This window comes from Carcharhinus amblyrhynchos, chromosome 12, assembly GCF_965287045.1.
Source record: "Carcharhinus amblyrhynchos chromosome 12, sCarAmb.v2.hapA, whole genome shotgun sequence".
NCBI lineage: Eukaryota > Metazoa > Chordata > Chondrichthyes > Carcharhiniformes > Carcharhinidae > Carcharhinus > Carcharhinus amblyrhynchos.
The window spans coordinates 70998639-71011668 of record NC_137335.1 but is presented as its reverse complement, the minus strand read 5'-3'; the positions used below and the strand labels follow the sequence as shown (position 1 = coordinate 71011668).

At 43.8% G+C, this 13030-nt stretch overlaps 1 protein-coding gene across 1 annotated transcript in view; it reads left to right on the top strand.

Annotated features, from left to right (window-relative positions):
* ryr2a (ryanodine receptor 2a (cardiac)) overlaps positions 1–13030 on the top strand; it is a 662889-nt gene that overhangs the window by 434742 nt on the left and 215117 nt on the right. Inside the window, exons 35-36 of the mRNA XM_080200677.1 lie at positions 7370–7596; positions 8371–9172. Of these exons, the coding sequence (XP_080056803.1) occupies positions 7370–7596; positions 8371–9172 (1029 nt within the window). The remainder of the gene's footprint in view (positions 1–7369; positions 7597–8370; positions 9173–13030) is intronic.

Below are 13030 nucleotides of genomic sequence, written 5' to 3'. Positions count from 1 at the left end.
ATTGTGCTAAATCTTAAATTTCATGCTTCCGATGGAAAAACTTCCTCAAAGTGCAGCAGTGGGTTAGGGTTACAAAACTGATCTGCAAGTGCATGATCAGTGAATATATACTGATGTACGCACAAAAGGGCTCCCTCTACTCGACATTTTAAGTAATTGACTAAGGTCTTATAATACGGTGCTTAATCTTCGCCACATGACAATATGGTCCAATATATCAACTCAAACTTTGCTGTCAAGATAATGGCAAGGCTACTCACACTTGATGTGCAATTGCCAAAGCAACTTCAGGCAAGGGCAAATGCACTATTGAAAGTGTAAATTGAAAAGTTTCCGTTGGATATTCATCAGCTTGCTATGAAATTCATGAATTCAATGGGCAGGATTTTACGGCCTCGCTCGTCCTGAAACTGTAAAGTCTCACCCGAGGTCAATGGATCTTTCCGTGGCCCATCCCTTGCCCACTACGATTCCTGCGGTGGACAGGACAGTAAAATTCCAGCCAATATCTTATTGTGGAGGACCCTCTTAAATTCATTGAGTGAAATTAAGAACCTGCATCTGCACAGTGAATACAAAGGAAACTTGCTATGGAAAGTTAAGTCTTGTCCATTTCAGTCTACCCTTTTAATTACTGGTAGTCACTTTCCCTGACACTGGAAATTCTCTCTTTACAATATGCGCAGTATCATTCCTTCAGGTCTTATTTATCACTGGAGATGTAAAAATGTTGTGGGCTTTGATTTTCAGTCTTTTAACTGATCACAACTTTACCCTTTAAGTTACCAGACCAAGTTGCGGAGTTCTCTTAAACAGCTGTTTTAACCACATTATATAGCTTGGATCCTGGAAAGTTACAGCTCACATTGTGTAGCTAGCCAGAGTGTAGAATTCAGATATACATAAGCAATTATAATTTCAAATTCGATTACAAGTAATTAGCATATACAAATAATGTTTTCAGAGTTATCTCTCCAATCATAGTTATTGATTAAGATTGCATCATGCACACGTAAGGGTATAGTGTGCAATTAAAATTTGTGCATTTTATATCATCAATAAACGATAGCTATAACTCTGACCAATGGTATATCAACCTCCCTTTCCATTGTACCTTGTTCGAATGGGCAAACATGAGCTGCGGCCGCACATTGTTTAATTAAATGGATTTTGACTCTTATCTGAGTCTGCTTGAATCAAGACCTGTTATTTGCATATAGCTTTCCCTGTGTGACTGTGGTTCAGCTTGCAGCTTGTGTGATTTTTTTAAACTTGTTTGATTATTAACCCTTTCACAAAATGTCACTACTTTTATTCCCTTCTCTTTTTCATCTTTCTTTTCATCCAATTTTTCTTCCTCTCCCTATTTCCCTTTCTGTATCTGATATGATATTGAGTTCGTGGCTGTTAATTACATACCCTTGCCAAGCTTTGCATGACGAATTTCAGAATGCTTAAATCTGAAACACAGATGAGGAGATAACCCAGTTTCCTGCACTGTTCACTCAGATTCTAGGTACCTTGTCAAGGGCACTACCCTGCTCGCACCTCCCAATGATTCCAGCACCTTACAGTCCAAATCTCATCAATAGTTAATGTAGTTATTCGGTCGTGTCAGTTGTTACCCTGTCACAGGAAATTTGGACCACAGTTCTTCACTACTGGGACTCCTGAATATTGGGCATTTATCCCTCCATTATGTCTAACTCGCATTACTCAGGTTTTCTCTATCTAAGTGGGTAGTTCGAGTTGGGAAATCTCCCAGCATGCTTCTCCCACCTCAGTAGAAAGGCCCTTGAATGATGGGATCTTCACTTCAAGAGGGATATGTGGGGTAGTGTAGTGGCAACAGGATGGAATTGGACAAACCACCATAGGAAGCAGTTTGGAGGTGGCCGCAGGGACAGCTGAGTGCTGAGTTGGGCTTCTAAAAGACCTGCCTGGATTCTCTGGGATTTAGTCTCAGCTGTTTGATCATTTTTGGTCTCCTAGCCCTCATCTTGTAGACCCCAAGACCCTCCATCCACTCCCATACTCCCATGACATTTCATGACCCTTACCCACATCCGATGGACCCTATAAGCCCTTGCCAAATAGGCCCTTCCACGCCCATTCATCCAGTATATATTATGTACGAAACCTACTAATCTGTCAAGGACATGAGGTGGAATTGAGTTGGCATGGGGACGAAATGGACCATGGAAGTGGATAAGGGCATAAGTTGGCATAACATAAGTTTTGAACTTGCCTTTCAAAGATTGCCGAGTCCATGGTTCAAGGCTCCTCTGAGATGCATGAACCATGGGTTATGGAGAAACTGACCCAATTTCCACAAACATTGCAGCAGGGTAGGAGATTCCTAACCTCGCAGTGGAGATGGCAAGGTCGAGTATCCCCCGCTGGCAAAGATTTGGGGTACCAAGAACAGGGGCAGAAATCCCGGAATAGGTTCCAGTGTGCCATTTTTAAATACATACCAAGCCTTTACAACTGGAGGGAAATCTGGGCCACAGTGTAGATATTAACTCAATTCAGGAGCACCCTTCTTTGGAAACCATACAGTATCTGATTCATTAAGGTCACATTATTGTGATTGGAACATGCGTTGGAGTTGGAGAGATGTTGGGAGGCAGAGGGAAGGGTGGACCGAACTCACAACAGCGTACTTTACAGTAAACATAATATAATTGCTTAAACTGCTATTTGAACAAAATATACTTACCAAGTCTATTCAGAGTCTGCAAGAAGCAAGACTCTTTCTTTATCAAGGCACCTTTTACTGATAAGAGGACCAACAATTTGCAGTGGATGCATCATGTACATAACATCAAACCTAGTACCTTGTATTTTAGGTCCTCGACCACTCCCACCCTCTCTCCATTTCCCTCATCCCTACTGTCTATACTCCCGTGCCAATTCATCAGCCCACTATCCCTAATAATCCATTACATCCCCATGCTAACTCATGCCCCTCGAATGCCTCATTGTTAATGAGGTATTACCCAATTATTTTCACTCTGCTGGGAGTCCTGGCGACACTTAGCTGCCCCCTGAATTTGTTGATGTGGCATGATGCCAGTACATCACCTCCATGTGGTACGTTCCACACATTCACCAGTCTGTAAAGCAGTTAAATCTCCTCTTCTGATTTTGCACCCATGCTCAGGGTGGGTGCAGGGTATGTGCTTGTGTTCAACACTCTATCCGAGTTCAGTTGACACATAAGGGTGGCACTATGGCACAGTGGTTAGCACTGCTGCCTCACGGAGCCAGGGACCCGGATTCAATTCCGGCTTTGGGTGACTATGCGGAGTCTGCACGTTCTCCCCATGCCTGCGTGGGTTTGCTCTGGTTTTCTCCCACAGTCCAAAGATGTGATGTTTAGGTTGCTTTGGCCATGCTGAACTGCCCCTTAGTGTACCAAGATGTGTAAATTAGATGGATTAGATGTGGTAGATGTGGGGTTATGGGGATAGGTAGGGAGAGAGAGCCTGGGTAAGATACTCTGTTAGATAATCAGTACAGACTCAATGGGCTGAATGGCCTCTTCCTGTTCTCTAGGGGTTTTATGAATCTGTGATAAACCTGTGGATAATGTGACCCCTCTCTTTTTACAATCAGTTTCACATCTTAATGAGGTCATGAGCTTTTTCTTAGTGTGGTAATTGATGCTGCAATTAAAATACTCTAGAGCAATTGTAATACAGTAATTTATCTTTATCCTGTTATCTAATCTTTTTGGTTATGTTACTATCTTGTAAATGATCTCAGATTATTCAATTTGACTGGGTGCTTAGAATTTCTGATTGTTCGAAAGTTATTTTGATTCTTTTAGTCTTATAAGCCAGGGACCCGGGTTAAATTCCAGCTTCAGGTGATGGTTTGTGTGGAGTCTTTACCTTCTCCCCGTGTCTCCGTGAGTTTCCTCTGGGTGCTCCAGTCCAAAAATGTGCAGGTTAGATGGATCGGCCATGCTAAATTGCCCCAAGATGTGTAAGTTAGGAGGATCAGTGGAGTAAATGCAAGGAGTTATGGGATAGGGCTTGGGTAAAATGCTGTGTCGGAGACAGACATGATGGGCTGAATGGCCTCCTTCTGCACTATAGAGATTCTATGATTCTATGAGAATAATTTCTCTGAAGTTAGTAGCATGATATTTTAGCTTCTATCTTAATCTAATTGCAATTTTTTTTGATAATTTGGAATTTAAAAGAGTGTTTTAACCCCCTTTTTTGCGAAAATGTTTCAATATATTTGGCTATTCACCCTACTTGCTGACATATGAGACATCCCCTTCAATTGGCACTGGATTTAAACTAAGTTTAAGTTTATTTATTAGTGCCTCAAGTAGGCTTACATTAACACTGCAATGAAGTTACTGTGAAAATCCCCGAATTACCACACTCTGCCATCTGTTTGGGTACACTGAGGGAGAATTTAGCACGGCCACAGTTCCTTCTTTCGGACTGTGGAAGGAAACTGGAGCACTCAGTGGAAACCCAGGCAGACACGGGGAGAATGTGCAGACTCCGCCAAGGCAGTGACCCAAGCCAGGAATCGAACCTGGGTCCCTGGCACTGTGAGGCAGCAGTGCTAACCACTGTGCTGCCCATGCCAGCAAGAAAGAGGAAACCCCAACCGCAGGGACTGTTAAGTCTTTGTGTGTCACTTTCTTTGAGGTTGGAAGCGAGCGCCACTGCTCACCTCTGAGCAGAAAGTCCAGTAAAGAGCTAAGAACTTACAACATTTTAATTGGAGAAAAGAGCTTTTATCATTCATATCAGCAATGGGACGGCACAGTGATTAGCACTGCTGCCTCACAGCGCCAGGGACCCAGCTTCAATTCCAGTCTCGGGTCACTGTCTGTGTGGAGTTTGTATGTTCTCCCCGTGTCTGCGTGTGTTTCTTCCAGGTGCTCCGGTTTCCTCCCACAGTCCAAAGATGTGCGGGTTAGGTTGATTGGTCGTGCTAAATTCAGGGGGATTAGCAGGGTCAATATGTGGGGTTATGGGGAAAGGGCCTGGGTGGGATTGTGGTCGGTGCAGACTCGATGGGCTGAATGGCCTCCATCCGCACTGCAGGAATTCTATGATTCAGAATTCTAATCAACGGCCATTGTCATTTTAGGGTGGATATATTTTAAAATAGTGTCTGAGAGGGACAAATTAGGAATAGCCGTGATAATTAGTACAGATTAGGGGGTGCATGAAAGTAAAAATGTTTAGGTTTCTGATACAAATTCTAACATCACATTAGAATTCCCCTGTTACTCTAACCTCCATAAAATAATTTTTAACCCTCCCCCAGAGGGTTATATCATGTCAGATGACAAATAAAAGTCACTTGCCAGATTGCTTCTGTCAAAAGGCAGCATCCTGGAGTTCCTAATAATCAATTCTTTTTTCCTGTAGGAATATATTTTCCCAATATTTCCAGTGTGCCAGCGACTTGGCCTTTTAATTTACTTCAAAGTGGATATTCTTATAATGAGAATATCTTATGGGTTTCACAATCCTGTAATAAGCCTTTGGAAGCAGAAATCCCTTCACCAAAATCCCTTTATTTACAAACTCAAACACCAGTACACAGAGTGCTAGGAGTTAGCAGTCTGCTTCCCGGGGTGTCAGAGGAACTGGCACTCCTGGGTAAATGCAAGGCAAAGACTCCCTGATTGGCCCATCAATTGGATCCTTAATCAAGGAGCTCATACTCCAATGAGTCAATTTCACCGGCCTGATTGAAGTCATTACCAATCCTCTTTCAAAGTTTTTCATGCTCAATGAAAGGATGGAGACGTATTTCATTTGTGTTAAACTGACATATATATTTTGAATCTGGAGTCAGTGTAAACTTCTTTGACATAATGCGTGAAATAAGAAGTCTCACAATACCAGGTTAAAGTCCAACAGGTTTATCTGGAATCACTCGAACCTCCATAAAATAATTTTTGATTTTGAAAAAGAATTTGATTCCAAATAAACCTGTTGAGCTTTAAGCTGGTGTTGTGATGACTTCTTACTGTGTCCACCCCAGTCCAACGCTAGTATAGCCACAGAATGCATGAAGACAGAGTCCTAATTTATTGTTCATCGCTTCACATTAAAATTTTGAATGATAGAATTATCTGGAAGGAGTCACGTATCTTTGTTGATTTTAGCACCATCTAGTGGGTTATGCTGGATTATGGTGTTCACACTTACTTGTTGTATCTGTAAAAGTTGCAGTTAAAAATCAGGACTAAGTATTGTTATTTCTTTGCCTTCTTGTTTATGACCCTCAGCACTTGTGTGGCTGTTCCTGAGCTGCCCACCACAGCTTTCCACTTGATTGTGATTTGATTTATTATTGTTACATGTTTTAAGTTTATTTATTAGTGTCACAAGTAGGCTTACATTAACACTGCAATGAAGTTACTGTGAAAATCCCCTGGTCGCCACAGTCCGGTGCCTGTTTGGGTACACTGAGGGCCAATGCACCTAACCAGCATGTCTTTCAGACTGTGGGAGGAAACTGGAGTACCTGGAGTAAACCCACGCAGACACGGGGAGAAAATGCAGACTCCGCACAGACAGTGACCCAAGCCGGGAATCAAACCTGAGTCCCTGGCTCTGTGAGGCATCAGTGCTAACCACTGTGCCGCTGTGCTGCCCACATGCATCGGGATGCAGTGAAAAATATTGTTTCTTGTGCGCTATACAGACAAAACACACCATTCGTAGAGTACTTAAGGGAGAAGGAGAGTGTGCAGAATGTAATGTTACAGACATAGCTAGGGTGCAGAGAAAGATCAACTTAGTGCGAGGTGGGTCCATTCAAAAGTCTGATGGCAGCAGTAAGAAACTCTTCTTGAGTCGGTTGGTACGTTATCACAGACAAATTCCCAACAGAAGAAGGTGGAAAAGGGAATAATCAGCTTTTTGATCATAAAGAGGCAAAAAGAGAGATCAAGGGCGGGATTTTATGGCCTTGCTAGGCCGAGATTGTAAAACCCTGCCCGAGGTCAGTGGTCAATGGAAACTCACCCGCACCAAGCTGCGACGGGTGAGGGTGGTAGGATTTCTGCCCAAGCCCAAGTCTGTGTAAATGTTGGGAAAAATATGGAGGAAGGGACCTGAGTGTCGACAATCAGTTATTCTTTTAATCTTTCCCTTCAAAAGCAATTTTGTCCACACACAGATTTTGATATTTGCTTAAGATCAGCTCTTACAACTACACTTTGGCAGATAAAACTGCCCTCAATAGGAGTTTTATTATGTCAACTGAAAGGCGTTGTAACTGTACTGGGGATTTTGCTACCGTATCGTTAAGAAAGGATTGATATTGTGATCGTTTTCAAGGCCCCACCGCATCTTTTTCATTTCTTTTCCAGAATGTAATGCCCCTGTCGGCTGGGTTGTTTAAAAGTGAGCGCAGGAATCCGACCCCGCAGTGTCCTCCTCGGCTTCACGTGCAGCACCTGACCCCTGTGCTGTGGAGCAGGGTGCCCAATGAGTTCTTAAAGGTGGACGTCAGCCGCGTTAGTGACCGCCACGGATGGCAGGTGCAATGTACAGAACCTTTAAGATTCATGTCTTTACATATTCCTGAGGAGAACAGGTTAGTGTTCAAAAGCCTCGCTAAGGCAGTACTCTGTGAGCAATTAACAACTGCAAAATCTCATTCTGGTCAAACGCAGCAGCACATGCCTGGCAGAGATGTTTTTATTCTCGCTTCTCGAGTTTCAATCGCACAATCCACTTAATGAGCCATTTGTGCTTTGGTAAGCTTAACTGGCAAACTCTCCAGAGCACCTCCACGAGAGAGTACAAAAGGAGTAAGCAGAATATATCAGCGTCAATCTTACAGACTACTGCTGTCTACTCTCGTAGGCTGACTGTTAACACTATTTCAACATTTAAGGATAGAAACATAGAAGGTAGGAGCAGGAGGAGGCCATTCGGCCCTCCGAGCCTACTCCGCCATTCATCACGATCATAGCTGATCCAATAGATTCGACTGGAAGCTGAAGGAAAAGGAAGCACAGAAGTATTAGGGAACAAGGTACGCCCAAAAATTAGAGTGAGAGTTTATGGAGAGGATTAACACCAACATGAGCTGGTCAGACTGAATAACTGTGTTGTAATTTTTAATATAATTCTGGTAACTGGTGGTTAGTGATGTCCTTAGCATCAATTTATTGTTCCGCACTCACATTTGGAGTGTGGCTTTGCTCTGCCTGGGATACTGGGAAGGCCAAATCTCAGACTTGTTATTTTACCTAAGATCCAGCCTTCTTAGCAGGCTGCAGTGCTGTCAATTTTTGGTTTAAATGGACAAGAGGTTTGCTTGCTGTAAACATTAACCTTTCCTTTAATTCTTTATGATATGTAGGGCTTTGGATATCTTGGAACTCACAGAGCATGAGGACCTGCTGAGGTTTCACTACCATACCTTGCGTTTGTATTCCGCAGTTTGTGCTCTGGGCAATAACCGGGTGGCCCATGCCCTGTGCAGCCACGTGGATGAGTCTCAGTTGCTGTACGCAATAGAAAACAAATATGTACCTGGCTTGCTGCGAACTGGTTACTACGACCTACTCATTGACACTTACCTTAGCACCTACGCCACTGCCAGGCTGATGATGAACAATGAATTCATCGTTCCGATGACAGATGAGACCAAGAGCATTACCTTGTTCCCAGATGACAACCAGAACCACGCCGTCCCCGGAGTAGGCCTCAGCACCTCCCTCAGGCCTAGAATGCAGTTTTCCTCGGCCAGTTTTGTCACGGTGACGGGGGAATCTTTCCAGTACAGCCCGGAATTTCCGCTGGACATCCTCAAGGCCAAAACCATCGAGATGCTGACGGAAGCCGTGCAGGAAGGCCGCCTCCATGTCCGGGACCCGGTTGGCGGCAGCACCGAGTTTCTGTTCGTGCCCCTGATCAAACTCTTCTACACACTCCTGATCATGGGCATCTTCTGCAGCGAAGACTTGAAGCATATCTTGCAGCTCATCGAGGCCAGCGTGTTTTCTGAAGGCACGCAGACCACCGAGGAAAATACACCGAATGAGAAGGATGTTAGCAAAAGCGATCAAAAAGCAGAAGGAAGCGAGGAGGAATTCAAAAGTGACCAAGTTCCCAAAGAAGGCCTACTGCAGATGAAACTTCCTGAGCCAGTTAAACTTCAGGTAGCCCTTAAAGAAAATCTTAACTGAGTGTTAACGTGTTCACGCTTATTGTAGGTGAAGTCTGAATAAGTATGTGTCACTATTCAAGACAGTAGAAAAACTGTAAAGTTGAAGTTTTTCTTTATTTACTAGTGTCACAAGTAGCCTTACATTAACACTGCAATGCAGTTACTGTGAAAATCCCCTCGTCACCATACTGCAGTGCCTGTTCGGGTACACTGACGGAGAATTTAGCATGGCTTAATGCACCTAACCTGCACGTCTTTCGGACTGTGGAAGGAAACGGGAGCACCTGGAGGAAACTCACGCAGACATGGGGAGAATGTGCAGACTCCGTGCAAACAGTGACCCAAGCTGGGAATCAAACCCTGGTCCCTGGTGCTGTGAGACGGCAGTGCTAACCACTGTGCCACTGAGAAACTTCAGTGCTAATATGTTTCAATTCTTTGTTATTTTGTATGTTACTTTAGAGTTTTGGGACAACCACCACTTGACTGGCCATTTTATGTGTGCAATTATGTGCAGAAGAATCTTTGAAAATATAAGTAATTACACGGTCTTGCAAATCCATTTCTTGCGCGGTAGTTTCCACTGATCTTTAGAAAGCTCCAGGTTTGAAACTGTTCTGTTGAGTATTGACAACCAAGGCTTCTATGTTCGTTTACCTGCCATTTTCACATTGTCCTTCTTAACCTAATTATTTCAAACTTGATAGCACATTTGTTAAAATAACAGACAGAGAAAACTAATACAAATTTGTTATTGTATTTGTAACTGAACAGAAGTACACAGAACAATTCAGTTTTATTTGTGTTTAAAAGGAGATATATCTTGCACAGGAGATGGTGAAGTTGTGGAATGCACTGCCATGTGTAAATGACTGAAGTCCATGTCAACATTTAAGAATATGTGGAGATGCCAGTGTTGGACTGGGGTGGGCACAGTAAGAAGTCACACAACACCAGGTTAAAGTCCAACAAGTTTATTTGGAATCACGAGCTTTCGGAATGGACTCACCTGATGAAGGAATAGCGTTCCGAAAGCTCGTGATTCCAAATAAACCTGTTGGACTTTGACTGGTGTTGTGAGACTTCTTAATGAACAGTTAAGAATAGGCAAGGTGGCTAAAGAAAAGAATGCAGGGGAGGGGCCATAATGCACTTAACCACCTTTTGTGATTCTCCTCACCCTGCATCCTGATGTAATCTGGTTCGTATTGCTGGGAGGATGGGAAGGTGGCATGGGGGGGAGGAGGTTGGGAGGCCATTAGAACCATCTAGTGGTTGGGGAAATGATTGGGTGCAATGCCCTGACCTGATGGCAGGGCCAACCTGGCAGTGCCAACCTGGTAATGCCCCGATAATCTGATGCTGGTGAAGATGAATAGGGGATAGGGGGATACCCTCATGCCTGTGTGGTGTTGTGTGGAGAGAGGGTGACCTGGAGATTGAGTGACAGGCGTGGGAACATTACCTCTCTGGGCTCAAGAGTTGGGGGTGTTCGCTATGTCCATGGGGAGGGGGGGGCAATGAAGTTCATTGGGAGGGGGGTGGTGGAAGGGCACCTTCAACTTAATTTTGAGATTGGGGTACCATCTAAAAAGAGTGCCCTGATCTCTGAGCAACTGGGCGTGGCAGTAGGTGGCAACAATGTCCAAGGAGAATGTGCATCATTGCTTCAGTCTGAACGTTGGCAAGACTAGGGAGACTTTGCCTATGGAAGGTGAACTGAGAGACCACAAACAGCAGCCTGCTGCTTGGGAATAGGAAAGAAACACTCCACCTGGATTGGAAAGAGGCTGCAGGACGCCAGCAGACAGCTACTGTGTGGGATTACAGAATTGACAACTGCTTGATTGTTAATGCACTAAAGTTCCCAAGCCATGTTTTCATGGATCCATCAGCTTGCTGTAAATTGGGCAGTACATGATCTGGGAATTTTATTTTAATTATGTAGATTATCATAACACATCGGGGCAGCTTGGTGGCACAATGGTTAGCAATGCTGCCTCACAGCGCCAGGGACCCAGGTTCAATTCCGACCTTGGATCGCTGTCTGTGTGGAGTTTGCATGTTCTCCCCGTGTCTGCATGGGTTTCCTCCCGGTGCTGTGGTTCCCTCCCACACTCCAGTGACGTGCGGATTTGGTGGATTGGCCACAGTAAATTGCCCATTAGTGTCAGGGGAATTAGCAGGGTAAACACGTGGGGTTATGGAGATGGGGCCTGGGTGGGATTGTGGTCAATGCAGGGTCAATGGGCCTGGATGCAGGATGGGGAGAATCACAAAGGAGACTCTAAATGCACTACAGCCTCTCCCCTGCATTCTTTTCTTTAGTCACTAGCGTGTTTTTAAGGGTTGACGTGGATTTTACTTCAGTCATTTACACATGGCAGTGCATTCCACAACTTCACCACCTCCTGTGCAAAATACATCTCCTTTTAAACACAAATGAAACTGAATTGTTCTGTGCACTGCTGTTCGGTTACAAATACAATAACAAGAATGGAACTAACGTGAATTGGGGCTAATTGTTCATGGTTTCTGAATAAATTACATTTTAAAGTTTCCAGGCGTCAGTTCTCAACAACTTAATGAGGCCCAGACTGGAAATGATCTTTTTAAGAATTAAAATGGCCCTCTTCTGCCCTGTAGGGATTCTATGAACTGAATAGGTCTGAAATTTTGATTTGGGTAGGTACTGATTGATACAAAGTTGATGTACTTTATTTGACATAATCATTGGATTGGATCCTATGATGCCATGGCGATGAGTTCAGCGTTTGACACCATTGGATGTTGTGAGGCCTCGCAACCTCCAGAATGCACACTGTAGTGGCCAAATCTGTAAGTAGCCACGGACCAACAAACCATTCCCGAAGACTCACTGCTTCAGCTGTCAAGGATGGAACCAATGTGGATTAATGGTTCACTCCTTCTGAGTTAATTACATTTTAAAGTTTCCAGGCATCTCCTGTCTATTCTCAAATACTTAACAAGGAGGCCCAGACCAGAAATTACCTTTTTAAAATTAAAATGGGTTGACTTTTTATTATGAAATCTTTTAATCATACAATAAAACTTGTTAAAAAGTAAAATCAGCACATTTTCCCCATTCTTTCTTGTAGTGTTTGTTATTATTGAGAATGAAGATGTATTTAATGACCTTTAAGATTTCTCTCTCGCGTGAGAATCTGTCATGATTTTCCTTCATTGGGTTTGCTAAATATTACAGCCGAAATTCTGTACCTCTCAGATCAACTCCCTGTGGTGAGTTCCCTATCTCAGCTGCAATATTATTGTAGAGGAACGGGTGATGATGGAGCCCAGGTAACAGTGACATTCCGAAAGTCATGGCAAAAGGTCACACGACTTTTGTCTCCACTCGCTACATGGTACATGTGGAGATCTAGAAAAACGGCGTGTGAGAAAATCGGAAAGATAACTTTTCATAGAATCCCTACAGTGCAGAAGGAGGCCATTCGACCCATCAAGTTTGCACCGACACAATCCCACCCAGGCCCTATTCCCGTAACCCCACATATTTACCTTGCTAATCTCCTTGACACTAGGGTCAATTTAGCACGGCCAATCCACCTAACCTGCACACCCTTGAACCGTGGGAGGAAACTGGAGCATATGGAGAAAGCCCACACAGACATGGGGTGAATGTGCAAACTTCACATGGACAGTGACCCAAGCCAGGAATCGAACCCGTGCTATCACAGTGCTAACCACTGTGCCATCGTGCTGCTCTTACAAGAAGTCAATGGACAGTAGATGGAAATTTTAAGATATGGACTGTTTATTCTCTGAATTGCCACTAGGAACTACCAACATAGAACGAACATCAATTTAC